The sequence below is a fragment of the Phocoena sinus genome, chromosome 16, assembly GCF_008692025.1.
Source record: "Phocoena sinus isolate mPhoSin1 chromosome 16, mPhoSin1.pri, whole genome shotgun sequence".
NCBI lineage: Eukaryota > Metazoa > Chordata > Mammalia > Artiodactyla > Phocoenidae > Phocoena > Phocoena sinus.
The window spans coordinates 22,173,668-22,191,265 of record NC_045778.1 but is presented as its reverse complement, the minus strand read 5'-3'; the positions used below and the strand labels follow the sequence as shown (position 1 = coordinate 22,191,265).

The following is a 17,598-nucleotide window of genomic DNA, read 5'->3' as shown; positions in this document are numbered from 1 at the left end:
CTTCGCAACCTGCAGCACAGAGCCCCGTGTCCTGTATAAAGGTATCCAGCATTTAAGTCAGTGTTGGAATGACTTAGACACCAGCAGGGCAGAGAGGGAAGCGGGAGGGAGCGAGCACCTTCTGCGGCTTCAACCACATTCCCGTGTTGCCTTCAGTGCGTGATGTGCATTCTCTTCCAGGACCTCACATGGCCGGATGCAACTGGGCAAAAGCCTTTTCCACTCAACATCATCATCATCATCACGGCAATGGACAATCGTTAAGAGCCAAGTATGTGTCAGGCCCCATGTTGAGCCCAGTAAGGTGGGTACTATCATTATTCCCATTTTATCTGAGGTCAAGAGAGTAACTCATCCACAGTCCCACGACTAATAGGGGTAGAATGGGATTTCTGGGACTTGACCCCGGGGATGATGGAATTCAGAGCCCACACCTGTAGGCGCTGGGTTAGCCTGATTCTCGAGGGCAGGTCAACTGGGAACCACGGCTACTGAAGCCGGGCAATTGCTTCTCCCTACAGACAGCACAGCCCTGCCCGGGGTCATCCTCCTGTAACGGGGAAGACAGAGATATGAAAACAGATCCTGGGACTTCCCTGGTGGCGTAGTGGTTAAGAATCCACCTGCCAATGCAGGGGACACGGGTTCGAGCCCTGGTCTGGGAAGATCTCACATGCTGCAGAGCAACTAAGCCCATGTGCCACAATTACTGAGCCTGCGCTCTAGAGCCCGCAAGCCACAACTACTGAGCCCGTGTGCCACAACTACTGAAGCCCGCGTGCCTAAGAGCCTGTGCTCTGCAACAAGAGAAGCCATCACAGTGAGAAGCCCGCGCACCACAACGAAGAGTAGCTCCTGCTTGCCGCAACTAGAGAAAGCCCGTGCGCGACGAAGACCCAATGCAGCCAAAAATAAATAAAATTAAAAACATGCCTCTTATTAAAAAAAAAAAAGCAAATCCTGACAAAGACTCTGGATAATAGATACATAACATTTCATTGAATATTCATCTCTATTAGGTGGGCCCTAGCACCTTCAATTTATAGTGGTGGAGACCGATGCTCAGAAAAGATAAGGACCTTGCAGGGCTGTCAGCCCTCAATGCCTGGATGCTCCCAGGGCCACCAGCTGTGCCTGGGAGAGTCATGGGAGACGTCTCAGAGGTAGTGACCCTGAGGAAGGGAAAGGGGGCAGCACAGCAACCAGGGGGGATTCGGTGCTAGAGTCCAGCTGAATAAGGCTTGGCCCCCTAGACAGGGGTCCTGGTAGGGCTGGTACTATTGCTGCCAGAGGTGGCAAAGGCCCCACACATGGGACTTAAGCTCCAAGCGGTGGCACATCCTCATTGGTGGAGAATGCCAATTAGGTATTACAGAATCAGGCCCAAAGCTTCCTTCAACATCTTCTAATCCAACAGTATCTTCTAATCAAACTATGATTAAAAATGTTTTATCTTGAAATGTTGTAGATATTCAAAAAGGTTTAACATGATGTGTTACTGAGTAATAAAAAGGAATGACATACCGGCACATGCTACAATATGGATGAACCTTGAAAACATTACACTAGATCCAAAGAAAAGAAAATAGATTAGTGGCTCTCTGGGGCTGGGAAGGTTGGGGTCATGGAGGATGACTGCTAAAGGGTACGGGGTTTCTTTCTGAGGTGATAAAAATGTGCTAAAATTGACTATGGTGAGGGTTGCATATCTCTGTGAATATACTAGAAACCACTGAATTGTATACTTTAAATAGATGAATTGTATATGTGAATTATATCTTTAAAAAGGTTTACAAAAAAATATAATGAACCTGGCATACCCACCATCCAGCTTAATCGTTACCAATACAGCCAACCCCCCCCCGCCGGGACCCCAATCTCTACCTCCTCCTCGCCCCCCTCCACTGAGTTTGATGTTCATCACTCCTCTCCCACGCATTTCTTTACATACTTATTACTTATGCATATACTCCCTGAGCAATGTATGGTGTTGTTTTATATGTCTCTAATTTTACATAAATGAATTATATTGTAAATATTCTCTTCTCATTTGCTTTCTCCCTCAATAGGATGAGATTCATCTATGGCATTGCTTGGTCTGGAGGTCAAGTACATCCGTGCTCACTGTGTAAGGTATTTCACTGATGAAAGTACTGCAATTTGTGTCTCCACTCTGCTCCTGACAAACATTTAGGTTTTCTTTTCCTTTTGTCAGTAGCACACACAGTGCAGAGGTGGACACCCTTCCCTCTCTTAAGCACGTGGGAGTGTTTCTCTAGGATGTGGCTGGGAGGGGGGCAGCTCTCCACACTTGACCAGATTCTGCCAAATTATTCTTCAAAGGCGTTGAGCTCTCTTTACCAGCGAGGAAACTGAGGCCCAGAGAGAGGGCAGTGACCTGCTCAGAGTCCTCAGGGTCTGGGACCGTTTCCCAGTCCTGGGCCCTTCCGGGCACAGCACACTGCCTGTCCGGAACCCTCCATTTCCTTATTTTTATTTTCTCTACAAATCTCTGCGACCACCCGGGTGGGTGTTATCAGAGCCGATCTAGGAGAAACACATTATCAGCGACGTCCAGGAGGGCTGGGGATCTGGAAGTGCTTTCCAGAGGAAATGGGGAAGAAATTAACTTTAGAGAATTCCCCAGGCAGCTCTAAAACTCCAAGCTGAGGACCTTGAGAGGAGAGGCGCTTCCAGGGGCAGATGGGGGCAGTGTTTTCTTTGGGGGCGGCACCTAGCTCCCAGCTCTATGGCCGTTCCCTGACCCTTCCCTTTCCATGAGGGCCGGAAGCTTCCTTACAGTCAGGTGCCCTCTCCAAAGGCAATAGCCAGCTCCTCTTCTGGGGAAAGCTGGGGCTGAAATGGGCCATAAAGGCTCCAGGACGTGCCTTCATTTGGAGCCCAGGGTGCAAACTTTATTGACTAGTTGTCTGATTTCTAAAGCACAAGGTCCCTGCTCTGGTTTGACTGTGGCTCCCTTCACCTACAGCCTCTCCATCCAAATGCCATCAGATGACCAGCAGCATGGGTGTCACCAGGGAGCCTGCTGGGCATGCAGAAGGGAGAATGGCAGGAGGGAGACTTGGGGGGTGGGCAGATCACATTAGGGACTTGGGCCTTTATACTAAGGGTGATAGAAAGCGTTGAAGTGCTTCTTTTTTTTTTTTTTTGCGGTACGCGGGCCTCTCACTGCTGTGGCCTCTCCCGTTGCAGAGCACAGGCTCTGGACGCGCAGGCTCAGCGGCCATGGCTCACGGGCCCAGCCGCTCCGCGGCATGTGGGATCTTCCCGGACCATGGCACGAACCCGCGTCCCCTGCATCGGCAGGCAGACTCTCAACCACCGCGCCACCAGGGAAGCCCATGAAGTACTTTAACTAGGGTTATGCATTAAGTTTAAAAAGACCATTCTGGCTTCGGGGTGAAGGGGTATTGGAAGAGGTCAGTTAGGGGCTATTGCAGCAAGTAAGGTGAGAGATGGTGGCAGCCTGACAAGGGTGATGGTCGTGGAGATGGAGGGAATCGGCGGAGTGGGATCCTGAGACTCAGTGGTGAAGGGGATGGGAGGGAAAAGGTGGTGTCCAGGCTGATGCCCAGGTTCCAGCCCAGGTGGGCTGATGGCACCATTCCCCAGGACTGGGAATATTGGGAAAGGGCCAGGTGTAGGGGAAAGACACTGACTTCAGCCACGTGCCTTTTGAGGATGGATGGCCTGTAACCCACTCAGGGGGAGATGTCAAGAAGGCTGCCTGGTAGGGTTTGCAGGCGGGGAAGGTTCTCCCTGGCTGGAAACCCACAAAGGCTCCTCTCACTATGTAAGTGCCTCATACTGAGGTTTGCTGTCAAGCACCTGTAGAACCTACATCAAATCATTAATGATGATGGCCAAGGAGAAACCTTCGCAGGTATATACGTCTAGGTCTGTTTTCACTTCTCATTTGAAGACAAATTACTTGTCGCAGTCCGTGGTTTTGCCTGGATTATACATTGAGCACACACCAGGCATTATGTTAACACAGTAACCAAACAGCAGAACTATGTGGGGAGAGAAGGACAGAAGGAACTGTGGGGGGATGCTGTAGCAGGCCTGGAGGGGTGAAGAGTTCATCAGGTAGAAACAGAGAACAAAGATACCAGAACAGCATGAGTGGATGCGAACAGGTAAGACACTAGCGTACAGGCAGGGCGGGTGAGCAGCCCAATTTTACTGAAGGAAGAGGAGTACAGCACGGTGCAATATTGGTCAGAGACTAAGCTAGAGAGATAAGGTGGGCTTATCATTGGGGTAGGGGGTGTATATAAGCACTAGGGAGCCATGGATGCTTTTTGAGCAGAGGAGTGGAACTGATGGAGCACAGGAGGTGCGGGAGAAGGGGACACTGATGCTGCCACAATGGGCTGGAGCCTGAGCATCTGGGAGGTCAGATGGGTCTGCAAAAGACTGCAAAGTCAGGAGAAGGAGGTGGGACGGGGGAGGGGGGAACAAAGCTGACACAGCATGTGAAAGCAGAACAAGGGAGAGTCTGACTTGAATAGGAGGGTCTCTTCCCAGACTGGTCCTCAGGGATGTGTTTTAAGGAATAGCCAAGAATGACTCAGAATTAACCCATCAATTATTTACATGTAAAGCAGTGTTTCTGAGGTACCTGAAAACAGTATTTCTTTAGTTTAAACGTCCTCCCTAAAACAACCACCAGCCCTGCAATCCTTTTCTTCACCAATGGCACCAAAGGATACCTTGGTCTGAATTCTCCCTTTTTCTGTGTTAGCCAAGTCTGAAATAAGGAGAGCCACAAAGAAAGCGGGGCTATGGATCTGCTCTACTGCAGCCCAGTTTGGGATGGACGCTCTGGCCATAGGCTCTGCCCTTGTAAACACCATGAGACTGTTGGGGGTGAAATATGGTGCCAGGACAAACAGGGCCACGCTAGACAAAGGAAGGACTTCAGGACATGTGGACACCAGCTCTCACCACCTACGGAAAATAACCAAGCCCGAGAGGCAGTTCCAACCTCAACACAAATAGCAGAGCATGAGATAATAAAGCTCTGTTCACAGAATCACAGCCTTTGTTGCTGGAAGGGGTTTCTCTGCCCTCTAAGCCATCCTTCACGTCATTCCTAGTTATTGCTCTAGAATATGTATTGGATCAGGTCACACTGCCGCTTCCCCAAACCTCTCTGACACCACGTCGTCTCCTGTGGGGTAACGAAGCCAGGGCACAGGCATAGCAGCACATTAACTCCTATCATATCAGACATCGTTAAGCAATTGCCACATTTTCTGATGAGCCTGGCTGCAGCCGCAGAATCTAACTCAGCAAAGCCTTGCAGGTGGCCATTGCCAAAAAACTACCACTCTCAGGATGACAACTGCTTGCCCCCCACTGAACAGAGACAGCCAGATCTCCTCAGCCTGCCCCTTTGCTGTCTTTTTCCACCCATATTTTCCATCACTACTTCTATGCTCCAGCTTCCTTCAACTGCTTGCCATTCCTAAACAAACCTGCCTTTTTCTCACCCTCTGAGCCTCTGTCCGTGTCATGATTCACCCTGGAATGCCCTCTACGCAGAGTTCCTCGGTATCTGTTCTCCTACCTCCCATAACAATAAAGTTGTATCTGGGCATACAGCCACCCAGCAAAAAGCACTGCCTGGCCTCCCTTGGACATGGCGGGTAACCATGTGCTAAATGCTGGTCAATGGGCTATGAGCAGAAGCGATGCATGTTTTATTTTTCTTTCCAAGTTTTGCACTTAAGGGTTTGGGCATATACTCCCCTGGGCCCCTCCCCCTTTACACTGGCCATTTGATGGTGAGAAGAGAGCAGCTGCCAGGGGCCCAGAGATGGAAGCCACATGATGAAGATGGCAGGGCCAGCCTCCCAGCCTGGACCACTGTCCTCTGGCCTGCTAAGGAAGAGACCTCCCCCTTTACCTTGTTGGAATCCCTGTGTTTGGTGGCGGTGGCGGGTGGGGTGGGGTGTCTCTGGTTTTGGGGGCAGCTGAGTCTATAACGATACGCCTTCCCACCTGCTTCCTGTTCCTTACAGCCACCCTCCAGTGCCACCTCCTCAGTGAAGTCTTCCCAGAGTCCCAGGCTCCTCTGGGATCCGCCGCACTTCGTGCACACCTCACGCTGGCAGTCCTAAACCACAGGGTGGCTACTGCCCCTCCCACTAGCCTGGCTGAAGGCATCTTCTCTCCCCTCCATCCATCCTGTGGACCAGTGCTGGCGATGGCGCTCATGCCCAAACCTGACCATATCACCCCCTTGCCTTCGCTCTTGCAGTCCAGACCTCTTGGCTTGGTGGTCAGCACATGACTCTGGCCTATTCTTCGCCTTAGAGATGAGACCCAGCTTGTGAGGGGATCTGCTCCAGCGGCTCAGCTGGTCACGACTCCCTCTGTGTGTGCAACCACGGACCGTCCTGCCTGATGCCCGCCCCGCCCAGCCCCAGCGTGGCGGGCCTGAAGTAGCTGCTTCCTTGCCGACTGGAGCCTATATTGTCCTGCTCCTCGTTTGCTACTGAGAACAGGGACAGAGGATGGGGAGTTTCCCTGATCTGTGTATTCTTCTCAAGTGGCCTAGAAAGTCCCACAGCCTGTATATGTCTTCCCAGGCCCTTCTCCTGTCCCACCAGGCCAAACGCTTTGCCAATGGCCCACACCTATTCCTCTGAACTTCTGGCCACTGTGACCCTTCTAACAAGGCCCGACCTTTGGCATCCCATCCCAGGTCTGCAGGCCCATCCCTCCCTTGGCAAACAGTGCATGCAGCCCAGAAGCAGGATGCAGTCAGATCTCAGCTAGTAGATGGCTATTTTGGGACAGGGAGGATCCTGGGAGGATGCTGGCGAGGTCAGAGTAGGAAGGGAAAGAGGTGGGTTTTCTGCCCACGATTATGTGTCCCAAGCCTTCTGGATGCTGCCCAGGGGCCCGAGGCTGCCACAAGGAAGAACACACCCACCACAGGGCTCCAGCCGTGGCCCGGCTGGCTGCAGAAGAAAACTGGGGGCAGGCACAGGTCTGGGGCTCTAGGTTCCAAATCCAGTGGCCACAGTGGGACGGAAGAGTGTGTGTTTATTTGCTGTGTCCTAACAGCAAGTGATTTCAGCATCAGGCAAGAGTCAGAGCTGTCTCGGAGGGGGAGAGGCGTCAGAAGCCAACCGGAGGTCAGATGGAGAACACCGGAAAGCTTCCAATCACCCAGCAATGATTATTGATGATAATTTGTTGAACATTCATTGAGGATCTACTATGTGTGGAGCACAATATGAGGCGCTGGCCAGAAAAAGAGTGAATAATGCTTTGCGGCACTTTACAAACGTGTAAGTCCTTCTGCAAGCATCAGGAGCCTTAAAATGGTTCATAAAGTGGTTTATAAACTCTGACCCTAAGCAAATAATCGCAGATGCATGATTCACGTACAAGGATGAGAGTGGTGTTTTACTGACTTTGGGGACCGCAGACATTTCAGAATGCCAGAACTCCACTGCGCCTGTTTCCAGCGTTCCAGAGAAGGTCATCCATCAATGTCAAGTGCTCAGTACTGTGCCTGGTACAGAGTGGGTGCCCAGGGAGGGGCAGGGGCAGTGACCGCTGTTACTCAGCACAAGGTTGGCAGCCATGTGGCCCAGGCCTTAGTGTGGAGGAGGTACCTTTACCACGGGGTGCGAAGCCTCAGGTTGGGCAGAGGGGGCAGGTTCAGGGACCCAGCAGGACTCAGCCCATCCTAGGAGATGCATTTTACTCTGTCGTTCTGCTGTCTGAGACACCTCTGTGCAGCCCTCCAGTCCTTCCCTGCTGACTCTGCAAAACGCTGGAGAGCATCTTACTCTCCTTCTGATTTTGCCTCAGTTTGGGGCCTCTATATTCTCCCGGTGTTGCTCACCTGGCTCCGAGCTATATACTTCGGGCCAAACTGCCCTCTGGGGAATTCTCCAACACTCGGGACACCCCTCGCTGGTTCCCCTGCTCACTCTCCTCCCATCTCCTGGCCAACTCAGTCCCTGCTGGTGGCCCTTTGCACAGAGGACCAGTGTCAAGCCCTTCTTCCCCCCCAGCGCCTCCGAGCATCCTTCCTCTCCACGACCTCTGAGCGGCTCATACTGCTTCACAGCTTCCTCCTTGCCATCCAAGAGCTGAAGCACCCTTCCAGTCCTTCCTCCCTCCTGCCACATCCCTTCCTAGCTCTCAGCCTCCCAGGACCATCCGAGTCAGACTCTCCCAAGCACTAAATGGATACCTATTGGTAGGCCCCCACTTTAATGGAGGCAGGACATGAGAAACCCAATCAGGCAGGGAAGGGAGAAGGACGAGCCTGTCTGTCTGTAAATGTGCCCCCGACACCAGGACACAGTGTTTGATAAGGATTTCAGTACATCTTTAAAGTGCAAGAGGAATCGAGGAGAAAAACAAAAAAAATAACAGTAGTGCTCACTAGGAATCAGGGAGGTACTAAGTACTCTCTATGAGGACCTCACTGAACCTCTGCCACATACCGGCAAGGTGGGTATTACCCTCATTTCTCAGACGAGGCCACCGGGGCTGAGAGAGGTTGAATAACTCTCTGAAGGTCACACAGCTGGTAAACGTCAGAGCTGGAATTCAAACCTAGATCTTCCATGGTTCCAAGTCTCCTGCCCTTCACCAGCATTCTATACTTCAAGCAAGAACAATTGCAACTGACCAAGAGCTACGAGGACGATAGACACGGTGGTTTGAAACGCGGGCTGCCCCAGAAACCCCGATGCACACAGTTGCTCTGCCCAGGCCCCGTCAACACACCCTCACCTTCATCTCATCTCATTAATCCTGGCATTCTTTCCCCAAAAGCCATCACAGATCCCATGGCTCAATCTCTGGGACCCCAAGGGAGGGAGGGAGCTTCCCAGGGCTCCTGGACACCCTTTCAATTAACCCAGATGACCCTCTTCTGCCTGAGGCCAGCTGAATCCCGTCACGGTCTCACCAGCTCCCGTGGCACCTGAACTGTGACTCCCAACTGTGACTCAGCCCACTCACTCTCCAGTGAATGTGGTCCCTCCATTTCCCACGTGTTCAGCATCTGTCGGCCTCTCGTCCCTGGCTTGGGGACCCTGAGTGGGCGCTCCTCGGGCTCCTCGGCCTCTGTGTCCAGTGGAGTGTCCTGCCACAGCGGGCATCCAGGGCCACGCTCTGAGCTGGCAGCGGCCTGGAGCAGGACAAACCCTCGGCGGTTCCTTGGGAGTGGTACCTTGCTCCACACCCTGTTTCAGCTTCCTCCCTCAGCCCCAAAGGGGTGCAACCCATTCCCATTACTCATGGCAACGGTGAAACTTGCCCATCTGTCATTCTCGTAGCTTAATAATGATGGTGGGTAACTTAGAAAACCATGACATGTCAATATTACTAACTGCAGACAATGCAGTTAAACCTCTGTGCTCGGGACCCAGGCCACAGCTGGGACTGAATGAGCAGATGTGGTAAGGAGGCGGCCACACAGCACAGGGGAAGGGCACTGGAACACGTCCTCGGTAGGGAGCTGCCCATACAGGGTAGGAAACAGCAAAGGCCGACTCGGAATCCATCAGCTTGATCACACCATATCACCCAGCAACCTTAAGCTTGTTTGTGTGTGTGTGGCCTAGATACCAGACAGTGAACACACAGGCCCCTAAGCCACCTAGCTGGGGCAAGGTTTTGCAATTACAGGGTAATTCATTCATTTGGGTAACAAGCGCTTCTGAACCCACTATGTGCCAGGAGTGAGAGGCACAGTGGGGGGCTTCTCTTCAACTCCACGTAACACCTCACAAGTTGCCACACCCATTATCTTGCCTGATTTCAAAGCCCGGTGTGCACAGTACCTGGCCCATAGAAAAGTTGATGAATAAATGAAAGATTGAATAAGCAAAGGAATGATGGATGGGGGATGGGGCCAATCAATCGGTACATGGAGGGTGAACATCAAGGACACTGTCATTTCCATCTTCCAAATGAAAAGTGATGCTCTGAAGAGGGTGTGGCATGGCCACTGAGAGGGCCTCTGGTGTGTGTCCCCATCTTTGTCACCCCTTCGCAGGGCTCCTTACCTGGCGGGCAGTGACACCCTGGAGACGTCTTCGGGGTCTCCCGGCGCCTCCGTGAGTGGAGCTTCCATTTCTGCACAAGAAGACAGAGAAGAGCAGTCACTGGGAGTTGTAAACGCCAAGTTCTGGAAAGCGGCTGGGGGGTGGGGGGTGGGAGGGAGAGGGGGCGGGGGAGAGGGGCCGCCTGGGGGCTGGCAGGGGGACTGGTCCTGGATCAAAGGCTGACCACCAGGCATCTGGATAATAAGAAGCAGACGGAGAGGTCCCGTCTTGGTAACCTCAGGGTCTGATGTCTTCGGAGAGCTCTGAAGGAAATTAACTCGAGCATAGGACCCTATAAAGCAGTGTGGCCTTCCTGCAGCTCACGGGCACAACGACCTGCTCTTCTTGGCTCTCTGCTAATTGTTTCCTGTCTAGCTCTGGGCACCTATGGATCCCGGGGGCAGGGACAGTGACCTCTTTTCTTCTGATGTTGCTCACAGAGGCAGGTACAGGCAGGCCCTCTGTCCCTCCATCAGAGCCCTTTCTCACCAGCTTGCCTATCCTTGGGCCAATCTGGAAGGCCCCAAAGATGCGGCAACGAGAAGACTGAGGGCAGGGCCCTCAAGGAGCTGCCACATCCGTGGAGATGAACCGATGACAGGTACACACCTGCCAGCCCTGACACCTGGAAAGGGCAGGGCGCTGAGCGCCTCGGTCCTCACCACCACTGAGGGAGGGGATTGCGGGGTGAGATGGGGGGAAGACAGAGGTTAACAGGTGTGCCTCTGGGTCAGACCGCCTGGGATCCTAGCAGTTCTTGGTCCCTGAGCTGATAACAGTTCTGACCTTGTTGGTTACTGAGAGGATCAAAGAAGTTGGTGCATAGAAAGAAAGGTGCTCAGGAGACATCAATAAATGTTAGCTATTATTACACTCGTTTTCTAGGTGAGGGACCTGGGCACAGAGAAGAGACTAATCTGGCCGAGGTCACAGGGGAGGAAGGCTGAGATCTGGACCCCCCTCTCTCTGAAGCTAGTGCTGCAGTTAGAAGCTGGTGGTCCCAGAGCCAAATTGGCCTTTAGATGTTTTTTGTTTTTGGTTTTTTTTTTGCGGTACGCGGGCCTCTCACTGCTGTGGCCTCTCCCGTTGCAGAGCACAGGCTCCAGACGCGCAGGCTCAGCGGCCATGGCTCATGGGCCCAGCTGCTCCGCGGCACGTGGGACCTTCCCGGACCGGGGCACGAACCCGCGTCCCCTGCATCGGCAGGCGGACTCTCAACCACTGCGCCACCAGGGAAGCCCTAGATGTATTTTTATTTGGTTCCCCCAGTGATTTTTTTTTCATTGAATTTGTCCCCAGTGTTTTGAAGAGGCTGATTTCACATGAAAGTCTGTGTTTCTAACTTCTCTTGAAAAACTGGAAGATCTGGGCCCATGGGGCCTGTACTGTGTGGCTGGCTGTGACTGGCTCTCCTGTGCACTGTGGTCCCCACCCTGACCTGTCAACCGGTTAGGAGGCCGGCTGGCTCCCCGCAAGCATTTCCCCAGCACATGGCTTCCCACTACTGTGGAGTTCTGCCACTCAGGGTGAAAGGTAAAGGAAGTCACGTGGAAGGTGTCATAGGACTTGGTGTCACCTCTGGTTTGGCGGTGGAGAGGGACGGTCAGGAAAGCTTCCTGAGGATTCACATCAAACTAATGTCTGCTGAGCACCCACTGTGTCCTGGCGCTAAGCTGGGTGCTTTTACAGGGAATCACATCTATTTTTCATAATCAAACTCTAAGGTAGGTTAAATAGTGACCTCACTTCTTGCTGAAGGAAAGTGAGGCTCAGAGAGGCTGAGTGACTTGCCCAAGGTCATACAACCAGTATGTGGTGGATGTGGGATGAGAACTCAGGCCTTTTGATATAAAGTCTACTCCATCCTGCTGGAGAAGGGTGTGTACAAACCCCCCTGGAAGAGGGAGCTCAGCCACTGTGTGTGTGTGCCTGTGTGCGTGTGTGTGTGTCTGTGTGTGTGTGTGTTGGGGGAGGGGCAGATCGACAGTGTTGAGGGGAGAGCAGAAGCGGGCTGGAGGTCAAAACACACAGCAGGAGGAGAAAGCGAGGAATGTCCCAAAGGGGAGACCGTCACTCAGAAAGGGAGGCTGGCACACAAATACTAGGTGGATGACTATCGAGGTGGGCACAGAGTGGCCACCGGGCAAACCAAGGACATCCCAGGACAAGGTCTGGTGGAAGGCCCTGTGATGCCCAGCTCTGAGCCTAGCTCACTAGTACCACTTTCCAAGGAAGGGACTGTACATACCTGCTTCCACATCCCTTCCCACCAACAACCTGTGGGCTCTTCAAGGGGCTTATTTGCCAGTGGAGGAGACAGACAATGAATAGAGAAACGAATATATAACCCAGGCAGCAATAAGCACTACAAAGAAAAATAAAGCAGGGTAAGGGGAACGGAGAGTGACGGAAGGTGGTATTTTAAACTCGGGGGTCAGGGAAGTTCTCTGTGCGGGGGACGTTTGAGCAGAGAGCTGGCAGAAGTAAGGAAATGAGTCGTAGAGAGATGTGGAGGAAGCGTGTTCCAGGCAGAAGGAACAGCAGAAGTGAAGGTTCAGAGACGGGACTGTGTGCTGAGTGTTTGAGGAGGAGGATAGGGGACAGTGTGCCAGGAGGGACTCGGGTGAGGAAGGAAGGATGGGCAGAGAGTTTGAATTTAGCAGCACACAGATTCCTGACATGTCCATGGCTTACTGACAGCCATAAAAATCTAGAGCTAGTACAGATGCTGTGGTGAGCCATCCGGGTCTCCCAGTCAGGAGAGGGTCAGGACTCACCCTTAGTGCCAGGTATGCTGGCTGCTGACGGCTGAGCTCCTCTCTAGGAACCACTCTCACCTTAAGCGGTTGCCTTGACCAGGGTCACGTCCACTCCCCTGGCAACCCGCATCCAATTACTCATAGACACCGCCTGGTCCCTAGGCCTCAATTCAGGATGAGCTGCAGAGCCCCACGGCACCAGCTGAGGCCTCTGTCGTGACCGCGTCACGGCTCAACCCTCTGCCCACCCTGCCTCCCTCGCCCTCTCCAATGTTGATCGGATAAGCCTCTTGCTCACAAACCTCTGCTTCAGGCAAACCTGGAGTGACTTTCACATTCCCTGAGCCTTCACTTTGACCCTCACCGGCGCCCTGTGCAATAGGCAGGCCACAAATCAGCCCCAGTTTACAATAAAGGAAACTGAGACTCAGAGAGCAAAGGGGAATTGCCTTGAACAGGTAAGCCACAGAGAGCTTAAATTCCAGGTCTTCCACCTTCAAGTTCGGTATTTTTGTTCAATTCATCCCATATACATGGAGCTCCTACTAATTGAGAGACTGCAAAATGGAGAACAAGACACCATCCCCATCGGCAAAGGGGCTTGTGCCTCACGTGGGAAAAGCACGTTGAGAAGTGTCCAGCTGACTGCAGACTCTGAATGCTGAGTGGGTGATGGGGGCCTGTGTGCCCAGGTAAGGGTCCAGACCGAAGGAGCCAAGCAAGGGTTTGAAGCAGAGGAGGCACATGGTCAAATCTGGCTGGTATAAGGGCCCTCCAGCAGCATGCTGAGAACAGACAAGGACAGTGAGAAGGTTGGAGGCTGAGGCTCCTCTCTGAAGGCTGTCAGTCACCCACCCAACCAAGAGATGCTAGGGGTCCAGGCTATGGCCTGGCAGCACAACGGAGAGAGGCGGGCGACGGAAGGGGTACGCACGAGGAAAAATGGACAGAGCATGGGGTGGACTTGGTGAGGGGGTAGGGTCCGGGCTCTGCTGTGGGTGGCCGAGATGCCCCCATGGAGAAAGGACATGGGCGAGGGCAGGCTTGTGGAAGGTGATGACTTTGGTTGAGGACAAGCTGAGTTAGTGGAAGGGTCCAGGTGGGAGGGGCACATGTGGCTCCAGCACTCAGGAAAGAGGCCTGGGTGAGAAAGGTAGATCCGGGAATCAGGAGCATTCATCAGGAGGGGCAGGAGACATGTGAGGGGGCAAAGCTACTGGGGACACAGAGGTGTGAAACTGGCTACGTTCAGGGTGTGGGTGTGTTCTCTCGGCCCGCCCAGTGTTTATCTTTGAAAAGCATTAAATCGGAACATCATCGCAGCCCTTTGAGAGTCTGGGCCTCAGCCCCACCCACTGACCCTCGTCTGCAGCTCATTCCTTCTAATACTCAACCCCAGGGATCCTTCCAGCCCCTGGTCCTTCAATCCATGGGTCCTTTCACCTTTCCACTGTTCCTCGCCTGCCACGTTTCACTTCCCTCCTTCTCAGCTGTAATTCTGTGGCGACTATAATCACTCCCCAGGCTCCACCCTCGGCTGTCTTGACGCCCTTCCCCTTCAGCACATGCTCTGGGCCAAGCCACAAACCTGGTAGATGCAACGTTTCCACCTACCCCACTCCGGCACCCAAGCAGCAGATGAAGCTGGGGAAAGCGCCCAGCCTTGCTGACCGGCCTCACTTCATTCACGATCATTATCTCAGAGGAAAGCCCAGCAAGCATACCCCAGTCCCTCCATCTCACTGTCCTAGTAGTTCTCACACCTTCTGTCTCCCCAACCCCAATGTCACTGTCACCTGATGACCGCGAAAACAGAAGCAACAGAAGAGCCCTTCCAGAGGCTCCCGCCCCAAGGCACACCCGCCCACCTGCATCTGTGCTCTCAGGTTAGGCCAACCCTCCACCAGCACGCAGGCAAGTCCCCCCCTCCCACCCTTATCCTGGGTCACTTACACCGGGGGTCAGCAAAGGTTTTCTGTGAAGGGCCAGCTAGTAAATATTTTAGGCTGTGTGAGCCACATGATCTCTGTCACAACCATTCAGCTCTACTGTCGTAGGCGAAAAGCAGAATAAGCACGGCTGTGTTCCCATAAAAACGTACTTACAAAAACAGCCTTCCAGTGGGATTTAGTGGTCGCTTGCCCACCCCTGATGCAATCTTTATGCAAACATGCTGCTCTTCCTCCCACCATAAAAAATAAATGAAAAATCCTCATGGACTCTGTGTAACTCTTTTCCTAGAAAAACTCCCTGAAGGAGGGTGTCTCGCCTGCTCTCCCCTGGACCACTCCCACCAGGCTCTTACCCTCCTTCCACCTGGCTCGCTCTCCATGAGGCCCCCACCCCCACCCCGGTCCCTAGCGCCCTTCTGCAAAATACTTGCTAGCCTTCCTCCTTGCTTTATTTTCTCCTTCAGATTCTGTTGTTGTTGTTGGCTTATTTATATTGCTTATTGCCTCCATCCCTAGAAAGCAAGTTCCACAAGGACATGAATATTTTGATCTGTTTCATTCATTGCTATATCCTCAGTGCCTACAACATGGCCTGGCACATGGTAGGTGCGCAATAAATATTTGTTGCTTAGGAGATGTCATGTAGGTCTAGATTTCTGATCTCTCTTGTAAATGGGAAGATCCGGCAACACTGGGCTGTGGTAACAATCGGGTGGTGCTGAGTGACGGCTGCCCCTTTTAGGTGGGCATGTGCTGTCCAGCTACCCAGAGTACCACCCCACCCCCGGCCAGTCTCACCGACTTAGGTCACCAGCCTGGCCCCCTTAGGCATCAGAGTTTGAGACCCTTGGTTTGAAATCCCCAGGCTGAGGCTCAGGGCCAGGTGTAAAACTTTCTGAGGCCCTGGGGTGGACCTCCAGCGGCCCTGGACAGAAAAGCCTTACTGCTTCACCCCTGCTGCAAGCCAGGGCCTCCTGGAATGCCCCACACAGCCAGAGCTGAAATACCACCAGCCTGATCATTGCAGCTATTAAAATGCCTGTATCAGTATCAAAGGGAAAATGCCAAGTGGCCACTTACTCTCCCCAGAGAATGCAGCTCTGGCCTGGCCTGGGGTTTAGGGCCCACTCCCTCCCCACGCTCAGCCACAGGCCTCTTAAAGGGCTCAGGCTCAACCTGGGCCCCTGTAATATGCGGGTGGGTCCAAGTTGTGGTGTGAGGAGGGAGCCCATAGCAGAGGCCAGGTGAGCTCCTCACTCCACAGCCATGACCTTGAGCCTGGCACCTGCCCTCTCGGAGAATCTGCAAAATGGGGATATTACCCACCTGCCAACCTCTTAAGTGTTGCCGTGGAAAGTGCCTTGGAAGCCATGAAGCACTTACCAGCTGGAATTATTAAATAGGAGTTAATATTAATAATAATATTCAGTAGCTACACATATAGAGCAGTATATACCAGGCACAGGGCTAAGTGCTTTAGCATTTAATAGTTAATTTTTGATATTAGTGTATGACTCCTATTAGAACCCACCTGCCCTTGGAGGCTGTGGTGGGACTCTCTTTTGGGTTAGCACAGCTGGCCCCCAAATCCTGATGAAGCATCACTCCATGGGGAGCTCGGCAATATGGATACATGCTTGAGCTATCTTTGGGAGTGCCAGGACCTTGGGGTCTAGTCCCAGCATTCCCACTAACTGTGTATTAAGAGAGAGATGTAACCCCTCTGGGCCTTGGTTTCCTCATCCATAAAATAGGAATACTATTAGTTATCCACTGGACCATACTGGACAGCTGGAGGGGTAAAATGAGATGAGATCAGAAAACAAAAAGAGGGGTCCAGATGTGAAGAAGGGTGAGCACCTGCTGTGCCAGCCTGTTTTTCTGAGCGGCCAGATGAAGGCTACTTCTCTCTTGAGCTGGTGCCAGGCCTGCCTCCTTCCACCTGCCACAGTGAGGCTGGCCTGGCCTCATGCACTGCTGCCGACATGTGGTCACGCCCCTCCCCCTCCTGGGAAACTCAGACCCCCTCTTCCCACAAAGGAGAGGGTGATGGAGGGTCCTGTCTACAACCCTGCCTTTTGACCACAAGAACCAGAAGTTGAAGGAAGGAGTTGCCCACTGAAATGACCATGCTGGGCAAAGCTCTGGCCCCTGTGCCAATCTGATCACAATGCTGGCACACAGTGGGTGCTCCATTCCAGCTGCTGGAGCTTTCTCATTGCCCTGTGCCATAGCTGCTACTGGGCTGGTGCCCCACTGGAGACTGAGCTGGCCCTTTGAGGGAAGGGCCTGGTCTGGTGTCTCTGAGCCACACTTGAACCAAATTACTTACTTTTAGGCCTGTCCCCCGCTAGGATCTATCCCTGTGGTCCCAGGTGGGCTTTGGCCTGGGCTTGGGCAGAATTCAGATCGATGGAGATGAGGGTGGGGGAGGGCAATCCAGGGAGAAAAGCAAAGGCATGGAGGCAGGGCCAGGGCTGCACAGTGCTAGCTCTGTGGGCCGAATCCCAGGGACTGCAGGAGAGGGACAGATGGGTTTTGTTAAGGGGACAGGCCTGTGTGTGGCTGCATGCCCCGGAGTGCAGGCAGCCGAGCCGAGTGAAATCGAAGCGGAGGAAATGGAGACGCTCAACCCACCCCCACCAGAACTGGACTTGCCCCGTCTGCTCCGGGAGCCTGTGTGCTGGGGGCCGGACGGGTTGCCGTGGGGGGCCTGAGGAACTGTCTTCTCCCTCCCTCCCCCGCTCCCCGTTCTCTTTGTGCAACGGACTGGGC

The 17,598-nt window shown here is 53.1% G+C and overlaps 1 protein-coding gene across 14 annotated transcripts in view; it reads right to left on the bottom strand.

Moving 5' to 3' along the window:
- COL13A1 (collagen type XIII alpha 1 chain) overlaps positions 1–17,598 on the bottom strand; it is a 144,679-nt gene that overhangs the window by 115,041 nt on the left and 12,040 nt on the right. For all 14 annotated transcript variants that reach the window (XM_032608166.1, XM_032608167.1, XM_032608178.1 and 11 more), the window contains one exon: positions 10,074–10,143. In XM_032608166.1, coding sequence (XP_032464057.1) covers positions 10,074–10,143 — 70 coding nt within the window. The remainder of the gene's footprint in view (positions 1–10,073; positions 10,144–17,598) is intronic.